Below are 14088 nucleotides of genomic sequence, written 5' to 3'. Positions count from 1 at the left end.
GCAACTTTTCCGTAAATCTCAAACTATTCTAAAATAAAAAGCTTATTTAATTTTTAAAAAGTGCTATGGAATCAGAAGGCTAATGCCAGGGAACATCAGTGTATTGGAGAAAAACAATGAAAGGCTGAGGGTGATTAATCACCAGGTATGACTAAATGTGAAAGACAGACGACCTCCTTCGCAGCATGTAAACAAATTCTCATTTCCTGCAGCTGGAGGGCGAAAGAGCTACAGATCAGACTCAGAAATTAATCAGAAGAGTAGTCCAGGGCCTGGCACAGAGTAAGGTCTCGATAACTGTTATGCTCAACTCTTATGTTTCTTTTTGAGATATAAAGTTGTGTTAGAAAATGGCATTTTCGCTAAGAAAATAGATATTATAATATATGTTGCTTAAAATGTAGACTATTTTAGAAAAGCTACAAAAGAGTCTGCACTACATATTTAGTAACAATTGATGATGTAGAACATTGATGATAGTCCATTTCCCTTAATTTGTCATATGTGGTTAATGAGGCACTATTGTTTCTCGCAAAGGATTTGCATTTATTTCAGATAAATTTAAAGATTTGTAGATATTAACTTTGTCTGAACTATTACCATGAGCCAAGTTGAAAAGAAAGAGTAGAAAAGATTAATAAAGGAATTTAGCCAAAATGACTTGCCAAGTTTCTTACTGCTTAATATATCACTCCAGATTCAACAACATGAGTCAGTTCTTTGGAATAACTCAGTGGGAGATGTTTCAAGGCTTGCCTTCACCATGTCCATTCAGACAAATTGTGTGTTACAAATAAGGACCTGATATGGATGTTGCTCTATACACGTATGCTTATCTACCAATTTTAGCACAAGAGTTACACTCTTCAGAACTGTGATTGTAAACTAATATGCCTCCCTAATACTATCTGTTAGGACAAGGGGTCCTAATGTCCAAAATATTCAGATAAGAATGAAGCTGACATAGTATCACCATGTTAATCAATTACAAAAAATTTCCTTCAAGAGTGACCCGACAAGAGATGAATCATGAGAAGGGTCTCCTCTATCATTAAGCTTTTTGCACTTGCTCTTTCCTCTTCTCACACATCTTCATATAACTCCCTCTTTCTCGTTATTCAGATCTTTGCTTCAAGAAGGCCCAAATCTACCCCCTAAAACTCTCTTTCACCTTACTCTGATTTACTTTCTTCCTTGTGCTAATAGCTAAATGAAATTATGTTACTAATTTGTTTAATTATTCATTACCTCACTGACAGGAAGTATCACCAGCATCTAGAAGTATAGTTAGCACATTATATGTAATTAACTATTTTTTGAATGAATGGATTGATTGGTTAAATTTCCTGAGAACATACCAGAAAAATAAAAGACAATAATCACTCCTTTCTGGTCCCATCCTCTAAGATTGACACTTTCCATTTTGACAATCACTAGTAAAACAGAGAGAGAGTCACAACAATGAGAATTCTCCTGTAGTTTAAGGACAATGTAAGACAAAAGAATGAGGTTGTTACCTAAGTCTGAAATGCTGGGAACATCTTAATATACTTGCTTCTCTGAGTTATTGCAGTTGGTTATTCAAAAAAAGCAAAAACAACAAGAAAGAGTATCATTACAATAATTTTTACCTCATTGAAAGTTTTTATTAAAAGCCTGATCGTTTTCATGCTTGCTTTACTGACATCTTACTGGAAAACAAGGGTATGTTAAAGAATGAAGGATGTACTATACTAGGAAGAAATTTTCAGAAGGAAACTTCTCCACAACTTTTGTGTTACTAAAAGGGAACTTTTAGATCACAAAAATATATATATTTGCAAACCTCTAGAAGTTCAGAGATCACAGTTTGAGCAACACTGGGCTAACTGATTCAATTTTCATTCTGCAAAGCACAATTTAGAATCCTTTTTCTAATGTCCTGTATACAAAAGGAATGAAGAAAGTTTCATTCCATTCCTTTTTTTGCCCCAGCTTTATTGAGATATAATTGACTTATAACGATATATAAGTTTAAGACATACAATCTGATGATTTGATATATGTATATATTGTGAAATGAGTACCACAATAAGGTTAGTTCACACATCTATCACCTCATGTAGTTATCTTTTTTGTGTATATAGTGAATACATTTAAGATTGACTCTCTTATCACCTTTCAAGTATACAATGTAGTATTGTTAACTATAGTCACCATGCTGTACATTAGGTCCCCAGAACTTATTCATCTTACAACTGGAAGTTGGTACCCTTTGACCACCATAACCCACTTCTCCCACTCCCGGGCCCTGGCAACCATCATTCTACTCTGTTTCTATCTGTTTGGTTTTCTTAGATCCCACACATAAGGGAGATCATACACTATTTGTCTTTCTCTGTCTGACTTACTTCACTTAGCATAATGCCCTCAAGATTCATCCATCTTGTTACAGAAGCAGGATTTCCTTCTTCTTCATGGCTTCTTTGTGTATATATATATATATACATACATACATATATATATATATATATATACACACACACACAATGGAATATTGTACAATGGAATATTATAACATGTATATACCATATCTTCTTTATCCATTCATCCACCCATGGACACTTAGGTTATTTCCATGTCTTGACTATTTTAAATAATGATGCAATAAACAGTGGGTGCAGATATTACTTTGAGAATTTCATTTCATTTCCTTTGGATCAATATCCAGAAGTGAGATTGCTGGATCATATGGTAGCTCTATTTTTAATTTTTTGAGGAACATCCATACTGTTTTCCATAGTGGCTGTACCAATTTACAATCCCATCAATAGTGCACAAGTGTTCCCTTTTCTCCACATCCTCACTAGCCCTTAGTTATCTCTTATCTTTTGATGATAGCCATTCTAACAGGTGTGAGGTGACAGCTCATTGTGGTTTTGATTTTCATTTCCCTGATGATTAGCGATGTTGAGCACCTTTTCATGTACCTGTTGGCTATTTGTATATCTTCTTTGCAAACATGTCTATTCAGGTCCTTTGCCCATTTTTTTAATTGGATTGTTTGGGGTTTTTGCTATTGAGTTGTATAAGTCTTTATATTTTTGGATATTGACCCCTTATGTGACACATGGTTTGCAAATATTTTCCCCCATTCCATATGTGGCCTTTTCATTTTGTTGATGGTTTCTTTTGCTGTGAAGAAGCTTTTTAGTTTGATATAATCCAACTTGCTTATTTTTGTTTTTGTTGCTTTGTGATTTTGTTGCTTGTGATTTTGCTTTCATTGTGATTTTGTTGCTTTTGCTTTTGGTGATTGTCAAATCAAAAAAATCATTGCTAAGATCAACGTCAAGGAGCTTTTTCCATATGTTTTCTTCAGGAGTTTTACAGTTTCATGTCTTATGTTTAGGTCTTTAATCCATTTTGAGTTAATTTTTGTGAGTGGTATAAGATAGGGGTCCAATTTCATTCTTTTGAATGTGAATATCCAGTTTTCCCAACACCATTTATTGAAGAGACTGCCTTTTCCCCATTGAGTATTCTTGGCTCCCTTGTCAAATATTAGTTGACTGTATATGCATGGGTTTATTTCTGGGCTCTTGATTCTACTCTATTGGTCTATGTGTCTATTTTTCCGCCAGTGCCATATTTTTTAATTACTCTAGTTTTGTAACATAGTTTGAAATCAACAAGTATGATGCTTCCAGCCTTGTTGTTCTTTCTCGAGATTGCTTTGACTATCTGGGGTCTTTGTGGTTCCATACAAATGTTAGTATCATTTTTTTTCTAGAAGGTTGTATTTCAATACATCAGTTCAATGTTAATGTGAAAATCTGTATATTGAAAATTTTCATTAATTATTCATCAACAAATGTTTATTGGGTACCATCTATGTGCCAATCCTTACGCTGGGCACTGAGGACAAGCAGTCAATCAATCTAACATGATTGTGTACTTCATGGAGCTGTAGGTCTAATGCCAGCCAGTCTCTCAAAATCTACCTGATTAATGAAACTATTTTTAAGGAAAAATAAAGGTATAATGATTTTGTGGTTGCAATACCCTCTAAAAAGTACTTTAACTCAATTTCCTATCAGATTTTAGTTGCCGAATTCTGTAAGTTGATCAGTAGCTGTACTTTAATAAGATTTAATTTGCCACTGATTCCTCCAGGAAGGCGAAGATAGTATATAAACATATGAGTTTATTTTTAATCTATTTAAAATTAATTTTCATTTTTTTATGTATTATTCCAAGGGGAAAGATTGTCTTTCCCACCAAAGACATTCTTTGTCACTATTCTTAGAAGACAGAATACATCTTCCAGGTTTAATAGGTTTAACTACAACATTAAAAAAAACTTTATAAGGGTGAATTGACAAGGAAAACACAGCACTCAAAAACCATGCTTTAACCAAGCCAAGTATGCGCCTTTGCTCGGTGCCTAAGCAGAGAGTAAGACTTTATAATATTGTACAGTCAAATGTTTACCTTTGGCAGACCAGTAAGAAAAGCTTCACTTTCTGAAGAATTGCAAAATAGGTGGGAATCAGGGTGCAGCCTTTTCCTGTTGAAGTAGAAGGAGAGAAGATATTTCCTTTCCCTGCCTCCTGAAAGATAGATCAATGACCTAAGTACAGCGGGTCAGATGTGACTGTCCCAGATTTCTTCATCTTGAGGAAGTAATTCAAAGCTCCAAGTCAGTTGGAGATTGTTGCTTGGCAGCAATGGGTAATGGGAGTGGGCAGGGGCAGCAAGTGTCCCAAAGCACCAGAGCCCAGGATCATTCCTTCCTTTCAGCTCTTGCCTATGCCTCATCGCCCTTGGTTCTTGACTGGTCCTGCAGCCATCCAGAAGATCTATGAACTACCTAATGCCCATTTACTAAATTCCTTTCTGCTTTACCTAACAAGAGCAGGAGAGATCTTTGCAGAGTAGAGATTGTACAGCACAAAACTATGTGGTACCCAGAGAAGTTCCACTTAGAACCAATACAAAAACTTTCTTCAGTTAATGGTTAAAGATTATTACTAGTTCCTTAATGGGGAGAAACTAGACATTACTCCTGGAACCTATTACTTCTTTATTATTCAATCATATGTTGATCTCTTTAGGGAAATTGCTCTGACATTCTCAAGAAATTCTGTTGTCATCTTCATAATATCCTAAGGTAAAGAAAACTTCTAGGTTTTTTTTCACATATAGATATCTGGACTGGATAATCAAAATCAATATTATGTTATGCAAATGGATAAACCTAGAAAAGTACAAGAGAGAATATTCTTTACCAGTCCTGAGAAGATTTTAAATACAATATAGATAGTCCTGGTACCAAAGTCTGTTAGACTAAGCTACAAATATATGGAAATGTCCAGCTGCAAAGTGTAAACAGAATGAAATTTCCCTAGAGATGTGTTTCATCACAGATCCAACAGCTAAAGACAATAACATTAGCCTGACTTGCCAAAGGATATCTCACATTTTTCCAGTTTTTTTATTTTAAGCCACATTTAATCTCTTCAATTTTGCTTTTTATTTGTTAAAATCTGTATGTCAATGAACTAGTTTAGTTTAGTAAAACAAAATATATTTCCAGTTAAGTTTTAAATAACCTCTACCAGCGTAAATATTCTTCCAATTTTGAAATACTTTAAAAATCAAATGGATTAAGTATTCCCAAACGTGGGGAAAAACTAAAAAGCAAACACAATTTTTCAAGTAAACCAATTGTATAAATAGATTATATGCCATGGACTGATCGTAAGATAATTTCCATTAGTAGAATGGCTTAACTGATGAACATGTTGTTTGATTGCAGATCCAAACAATTATTCAAAAATAAGCAGTAGATATACATGAGTCTTTGTAGTTGTGTATAATTTCATGTGTGTTACTAAACTAGAGATGTTGGTCCTTAGGCCCACAGCCCCTACTGTCTAAGCAGCCATATTTTGTACCTTCTGAGCCATACCCTGCACCATCACAGTTGATTGGACTGAGCTGACCTAGGACAGAGAGTTACAATCTCTATGGTCTGGTTCAACATTGTGATCTGGGTCAACCATATTTTTTTCCTGGAAATTTGGAATTGAAAAATTAAGAGATTATATAAGTTAAATGAAGGAATAAGTTATGTTTTAAAATGAGGCTATGGAAGTACAAGAAGAAAGCCATGATGGGCCACATGCTACTATAATGACACATTTCAGTCACCACTAAAATTTAGCAACCACTAAAATTTATTCAACACTTACCCTATGTGCCTGAAACTGTGCTAAATGGTTTACATGCATTATCTCATTTAGTCTTCACAATAACTCTATGAGACAGTCTCCTATTTGCCACGCTTTACAGATAAGGAAACCGAGTGACAGAGAGGGTAAGTAACTTGCCCAAAGTCACATATTTGCACAAAACCAGGATTCAACCCCTGGCCATCTGAATCCATACCCCTCATTCTTATCTACTATACAGTTCTTCAAGTGATACAGGAAAATGGAAACTGAAAAAAAAAAACATGAGTAAAGAACACAGTGTAGTTCCCTGAAAAAAAAAAAGAGAGAGACAGAGAGAATCTGAAATAAGAATCTTTCATATCTAGTTCCCTTAAAGACTGACTATCATATACATCTTATCATTGGGCTCATATGAGATTTAGATATCCTTAAAATCAAATGGGACAAATAAACATAAGTAATAAATTCTATAAGCTTAATAAATTGCCTTACCTAAGATACCTTCTAAAGTTTCTAGTAAACTACTATTTCTAATTACTTGTCTTAATATAATTAAACTCAAACAATTACCATGGTACTCTTTGTTTGAGGAACACCAAGAATCTGAAATTGAAATTAGGCTTATAATTATCAAAATCATAATTAACTATTTTTAATTATCAAAGAGGTAAAAGTACTTCTTGTCAAAGAACTCAACTACAAAAATGCATTCGGTAGCTGTTACTGCATTGTTCTAGGCACCAAGGATACAGCAATGAAACAAATAAAAAAAATTCCTGCCTTCATTGACTTTACATTCTATTTGTCCTAGACAATTTAAAAAATAAATTAATTGTAGTGTAGTAGAAGATCCATGGTAATAAGCAACTTCTAGGAGGAGGATGCCAAACCACAGCTTCAAACTGCAAGGCGAGAGCTGGCCAAGATCACCCACGTAATTGAGAAAGAGAACACTTTTATGAGAACTCTCGCTAAATGGGCCCCCTGGTTGAGTTTCACATTTGACCTTTTTAAGAACTGTTTACATATTGTGGTCATAGATAAGTCATAAATTGTAATGACTGTCCAAGATGAGAAGCTTATTTGCTCACGCCCATTCTGGTAGACTGACTTCCTAAATGAACTCTGCATGAGAGCACAATGAAATTCAGATGAAATTCACAATTTTGAATTGGACTCAGAATAGTGATTAAAGTCTGCAATTTAATAATAGACTTAGTAAATCAGTATTATAGTAAATCTTTATATGAGATAATATAAAATTTGAGGATTAAAAAGGAAAGCAAGAAGGGTTATCTCAAGCATGGTTTTCAACAGAAATAAAGGGATCATTTATGAAAAAAAATGAGACACCCAATATTTCCTATAAACACACATACCTCAAACATCAAAATAGGCCATTCAGAAATATACATGCAGCTCTTTCCCACCCTCTTGTAATACAGAGTCTGATTACATTTTTGACGTTTGCTGACAGCTTTTGAGCTTTCCCCTTTCCCCGTTCCCTCCTGCCCCACATCTGGGCAGGCTGATAAGGAAGCTCAGATGCTCCTTCTTTGGTGAAATCAGAAAGTTCAAAACACTCAAGCCCTGACCCATGCACACAGGAGCCCTCATCCTAGCCCCACCCCTAACCACAATAAAATCCCAACTCAGTCTCCTTTCCCTGTTCTCTCAACCCATTTTTGGACCTGCTAAGGAACCTGCCTGGTCTCTCCAGAAAGCCTCATTATGTGAGTAATAAGCCTTTTCATACCCTTTTCCTGCATGTATAGAGTCATCAGTCTTGACATCTGAAGCAAATTTTGGGTGGGGGATCCATCTCTCCTCTGCAGGGTGACCATAACAATTGGTGCAGCAAGCATGTCTAGATGATACCCTCCACAGGTGGGGGTCTTTCTTCTCTTTCTTCCGCTTGCTAACAGGCTCTGCTGCCTGCTGGAGAGCATGTACTTTGAGCTGCTGCCTGCTGGCTAGCTTGTGCTTTGAGCTGTGCTACTTTGTGGTGCATTTGCTCAGTCCTCCCAAGCTTCTGTTATGAATTTAACTGACCTATATCAGAAGTTTCACTATTTGGCATTTAGGGACAGGAGTATGAAATTGAAGCCCTTCTTAAAGTGGCCCTGGATCATATGTCTTGGCCTGGACCTATCTATGTATCTCAAGTTAAATTATCTCTCTTGATTCCAACATCCACCACCACTGATGCTAGGCTCAGCGTGTGTTTCAACCGGGAATTGGCCCTTTCTGTAGAATTCTCAGGAGAGAGGCTGATAGCCTATGCAACATACAGGCCTACTGGGTGGTCTGTTGTGTGGAGGAAAAGCAGTTACTGTGTGGCATGCTGAGGTCACCCTCCTAAAAGTAGATGGCTTACTAGGACAGTATAAAATGCCTTTGCTGCTACTGCCTATGCCTCTGTCACCACCAAAGATCTTTACCCTGAGGATTATAAAGAAAAACACCTGTGGCTTCCCCAGAACACAGCCAAGGGGTTAATTCAAACTCTACATCAACCTGGGTGCCTTAAACCCTATAAAGCAACCATTGGCTTTGGTTGTGGATCCTAACCTTTAAGATATTGATTTGAGGCTCTCTGAAAGAAGAAACTTATAAATATGAGCAGCGTAGAGAGGACTTCCTTCCCACTGAGGTATATCCAACAGCCACAAAAACAACAACAGCAACAAACAAATAAAAAGCTGATGTGGAAGTGGAAACAAAAAAACTGAAACAGAGGTCCACACTTTGACACAGTTGGAAATCCAAATTTTGCTAGAAGAATTTATACAACAAAAGATAAAAGGGAACTGACTGGCCTTTGCGCCTCCACAACATTGGTTCTGAATCAACTTTAACATCTGATGAAATGCACCAACTGCCAAACTATCATGGCCTCAGTCAATACTGGGACTCAAATTACAGTTAAACTAGGGGATCCCACTAAATTTAAACAAAGTCCTTTCTATACTCTGGGGAAAGTTACAAAATATAAAATAGAGACAGATAGACATGCCTCATCTTCACCACGAGAACTATTGCCTAGCTTGAATTTCCCATAGTCACGGTGTTCATTGCCCTAAAATATCCTATAGTGGTCATGGACACTCTGACCAAAAAACTAATACATTAAAATTAAATTAAGTCTTTGGCATTTGCAACTGGCTTGACAAAAAGGGACTCATGGACTTCCCCTTCAAAGATTGATATAAGACCTATTTAGAGAAAGGGTGATAATGGGTCCTCTTCCTCCATTAGCAGCCAAATTTGACCTTTTTTTAAACCTAGAAGAATAAACGGTACCTCACGGTGGCTTATGGTAACCTTAACATTATGGTCCCCCCCCCCATTAAGGTCCCCCTACCCAATATTATTGAAATTATTGACTCCACCTAATCAGCAATTTGGTATATACTTTGCTATTATAGATTTGGTTAATATGCTCTCTTCAGGATCTGTTTCAACAGCTCCTCGTCCACAGTGTACAGTTTTCCCTCACCTTTGAAGGAACACAATACACCTTTACCTGGCTACCCATGGTTGGGTACCTCAACAGCCCTGCTATGACACACAATCTTTGTAGGCAAGCCCTAACCTTCATCCAACTTTCTCCAGGAGAAAGCATTACACCACACTGATGACACCTTCCTCCAAGGAGATTCAGTTGACACACTTATTCAAGACATACAAATATTCACAAATGAGCTCACAAAAAAAGGATGGGCCATTGCCCCACACACAGTACAAGGCTCCACCACCTGAGTTCAATTCCTGGAAATTATTTGGTAAGCCAAGGGTCATTCCATCCCTGACATTGTCAAGAAACAGCGTTAACCCTCAGCACCCACAGTGTTAAAACAAGCCCAACATCTTTTAGGCCTTTCTGTATTCGGGAGGCAACATATTCCTCACTTACAAATTTTACTTTAAACCCATTTATGGTGTTACTTACAAATCACCCCACTTGAATACGGCCCCCTACAACAAAAGACTCTAGAATCTGTCCACATTGTAACACAACAGGCATTCCCACCAGTGCCCCCTGCCTCCCAGAGACGTATTCACTGTAGAGTCTTTAGAAACTTTCTCCCGTGTTTCCTAGAATCTCTGGACCACCCGTAACGGCCATCAGCTGCGCACTGACTGTGGCGCAGAGGCTTTCTTCCTCAGCATCCTGCTACATTCCGTTAAAATGGTATTTGCTGGATACATTCTGTGCTCTCCTGGAAAGGAAAGCTCTCACAGGGCCTGAGCCCATGATCCTGCTTATTCAGCTTCGCATCAAGCCTTGGGTTATGAAGTGCACCCTGCAAGATCAGCACTGCCACTGAGGCCTCCTTGCTGGATTCAAACCTGGGCCCTCTGCCAAATCCCACCTGCAGGCGGAAGGAGCCTCCCCTGTTCCAAACTCACTCCTCCCCTTTCCACTTCCAAATCTGGGCAAGCTGATAAGGAAGCCTCCTGGATGCTCCCTGCTTTGTCACTAGCAGAACATTCAAATCACACAAGCCCTGGACCCTGCATAGAGAAACTCTCACCCTTGTCCTACCCCCTAAGCTTAATAAAACTCCCAACCAGTCTCATTAGCCTGCTCTCTCATGCCATTTTTGGACCTGCTTGGGAGCATGCCTTGCTCTCCCCAGAAAGCCTCATTATATGAGTAATAAGCCTTTTCATACCCTGTTGGTGCATGCATGGCATCACCCACGCGTGGCAGTCTCAACATCCGAACTGAATTTTGGGTAGGGGGTCCATCCTTCCTTTGCAGGGTCAGCACAACACCCCTCCACATTAATGACTTAAACACGCCACAGCTTTTATTTTAAATCTCTTTTGAGAAGGCTTAGTTGCCACTCTTTAATACTCAAAATTCCTTATGTAGGAGTTAGATCACTACCTCAATTCTGAGGATCTGAGGGCATGAACAAATGAAACTTTCCCAAAGTTTTCACGTAACAAACATTTATTGAGTACAAACTACAGGCCTGGAATTCTGCTACACACTAAGGATACAGCAGAGCTTTCAGTCTAATGGGAAAGACAGACATTAATATCCTTTCAAGAAGTACCAAATTTTCAACTGTGACAAGCTCCAGGGAGGAAAAGTGTATTATGCTATGGAGACCTATCTGTTATAAAGGGAACAATCCTAGACAGTTAGGAACAGTAAGGAAGTCATATACGGCCTGAAAGCTGATGAATGAATAGAAATGAACTAGACAAAAAGGGAAGCAAAGAGAAGTCCAGGCAGAAAGACTAACATATGCAAAAACACAGTGACAGAGAAGCATAGAGAAATGCGCGGGACTGACAGTCAGAGTAATCATTACCATTGATGGGTCTCAGAGAAAGCATGACATGATCAGATTTGTGTTTTAAAATGATCACTGTGGGGGGGCTGGCCCCGTGGCCGAGTGGTTAAGTTCGCGCGCTCCGCTGCAGGCGGCCCAGTGTTTCGTTGGTTCGAATCCTGGGCGCGGACATGGCACTGCTCGTCAGACCACGCTGAGGCAGCGTCCCACATACCACAACTAGAAGAACCCACAACGAAGAATACACAACTATGTACCGGGGGGCTTTGGGGAGAAAAAGGAAAAAATTTAAAAAAAAAATCTTTAAAAAAAAAAAAATGATCACTGTGGGTTAGTATGAAGAGAGAACTGAAGGAGGTAGAGAAGTTGAAGGCCAAATGGCAATAACCCGATATCAGTACTGTTGATTTCAATTAGGAACATATGTATTTCTTCCCTTTCTTTACCCCCAAATTTAGGAGAACACAATCACTGCATAGGACTGCACATACTTCAGTTTGTGTGTTCTCCCAAGTTTGGGAAATATGGTCAGAGAACCTCACCTTCTAAAATAAAAGTTAAAAAAAAATCACCCAAAATGAATGAGATTCACCATTTATAGAAATGACATCTTAAATACAATTTTCTATTGCAATGACAATCAAACCTCATTTATTTTGCAGTAATCTAAAATTTATAGACAGCAGATGCTTAGTTGGCCTAAAGAAAACCTGACGTTAACTGCTCCCAATTAATGTAGAAATTCGACTGCTGAAGTACACTAATACCCTAGGGGGGAAAAAGTTTTAATACCCACACAAGAATCTAAGTAGTTTAACATATTTGATTTTTGCGGAAAAGAGTTAACAGCAGACCTCAGACTGCTATCCTTAAAAAGTCCTGCTTGAAAGTTTGGCCATTGGTTGGAGAACGGGAACTTGGATTTGAGGAGTCTCCCAGCGTGGCCAGAACTGACAAGAATGCCAGAGCCATGTGTACAAACAATGTGGTTTATGCTGAACACCTGCTTTCCGTCTGAGACTGCCAGATTTGGGTACACGCCAGGCAGAGAGGACTATAGGATTAGCCGCCAATAAAAATCTTGACCACTGAGTCTCTAGTGAGCTTCCCTGGAAGCCGTGTGGTCACAATTTGTTGCTGAAGGAACTCGGCATGTCCTGTGAGACTTCACTGCAAGCAGACTCTCGGGAGCTTGCATCTGGTTTCCTTTGGACTTCACCCCGTGTACCTGTTCCTTTTGCTAACTGTGCTTTGCATCCTTCAGTGTGATAACTCCTAGCTGTGAGTATGACTATATCCCGAGTCCTGTGTGTCCTCCTAGCAAACCTCCAAACCTGGCAGTAGTCTTGGGGATGCTGACAGTTTCCATATTTTATCAGGAAAATAATAAGAGTGAATATATCATCTATTCCTATTTTTAAATTCTTATACTTAATAATTATTAATAAAACATTAATACAACTTATTTGCCTAGTCATATTCAAAAGTAATAGAGAATGTTTCCAGATGTCACTGTATTTTTGGTGCCCTGATACATGCTTCCAATGTTAAGTTTCTCTCCTCTACATTCTCTATAAATTTTTCCTGGATACAAATCCTGATAGATATAAACATAGATAGAAGTAAGACACAGACATACCTATGCATGTACATTTCAAGAGATAAGGAGTAGAGACAGAGACTTCTAACAGTGCATTTCTCTAAGTGAAGATCAAGAGAAACTTTTACATTATGATAGCATATACAGTAATGTCAGTATATCATACTAATTGCATCACACTAATTAAATATGAAATTTCACTTTTTAAAATTATTTTATTGTAGTCACATTGGTTTATAGCATTGTGTAAATTTCAAGTGTACAGCACTATATTCCAGCTTCTCTATAGACTGCATCACGTTCACCACCAAAAGTCTGGTTTCCATCCATCATCATACTTATGTGCTCCTTTATCCCTTTTGACCTACCCCTACCCCCGTTCTCTCTGGTAACCACCAATATATTCTCCTTATCTGTATGTTTGTTTATCTTCCATACATGAGTGAAATCATATGATATTTGTCTTTCTCTATCTGACTCATCTTGCTTACATAATACCCTCAAAGTCCATCTATGTTGTGGCAAATGGCATGATTTGATCTTTTTTATGGCTGAGTGGTATTCCATTGTATATATACACCACAACTTCTTCATCCATTCATCCATTGGTGGGCACTTAGGTTGCTTCCAAGTCTTGGCTATTGTGAATAATGCTGTGATGAACATATAAAGTGCATATAACCTTTCAAACCAGTGTTTTCATGTTCTTTGGATAAATATCCAGAAGTGGAATAGGTGGATCATATGGTAGTTCTGCACTTAATTTTTTGAGAAATCTCCATATTGTTTTCCATAATGGCTGCAAATATTTGCATTCCCACCAGCAGTGAATGAGTCTTCCCTTTTTCTCACATCCTCTCCAATGCTTATTTCATCTTTTTAATAATAACCATTCTTATGTGTGAGGTGATATCTCACTGTTATTTTGATTTGCATTTCCCTTATAACAAGTGCTGTT

The 14088-nt window shown here is 37.8% G+C and overlaps 1 protein-coding gene across 47 annotated transcripts in view; it reads right to left on the bottom strand.

Annotated features, from left to right (window-relative positions):
• MAPK10 (mitogen-activated protein kinase 10) overlaps positions 1-14088 on the bottom strand; it is a 301335-nt gene that overhangs the window by 173301 nt on the left and 113946 nt on the right. For 6 of the 47 annotated variants that reach the window (XM_070614446.1, XM_070614427.1, XM_070614426.1 and 3 more), the window contains one exon: positions 4474-4549. The exons of the other annotated variants lie outside the window; for them this stretch is intronic. Coding sequence is in view for 2 of the 6 variants with exons in the window: in XM_070614427.1 (XP_070470528.1) it covers positions 4474-4549 (76 nt within the window). In the remaining 4 variants the exon portion in view is untranslated. The remainder of the gene's footprint in view (positions 1-4473; positions 4550-14088) is intronic. 47 annotated transcript variants of the gene reach the window in all.

The sequence above is a fragment of the Equus przewalskii genome, chromosome 3 (assembly GCF_037783145.1).
Source record: "Equus przewalskii isolate Varuska chromosome 3, EquPr2, whole genome shotgun sequence".
NCBI classification, from domain to species: Eukaryota; Metazoa; Chordata; class Mammalia; order Perissodactyla; family Equidae; genus Equus; species Equus przewalskii.
The sequence above is the reverse complement of the archived record's forward strand: the minus strand, read 5'-3'. Positions and strand labels throughout refer to the sequence as shown.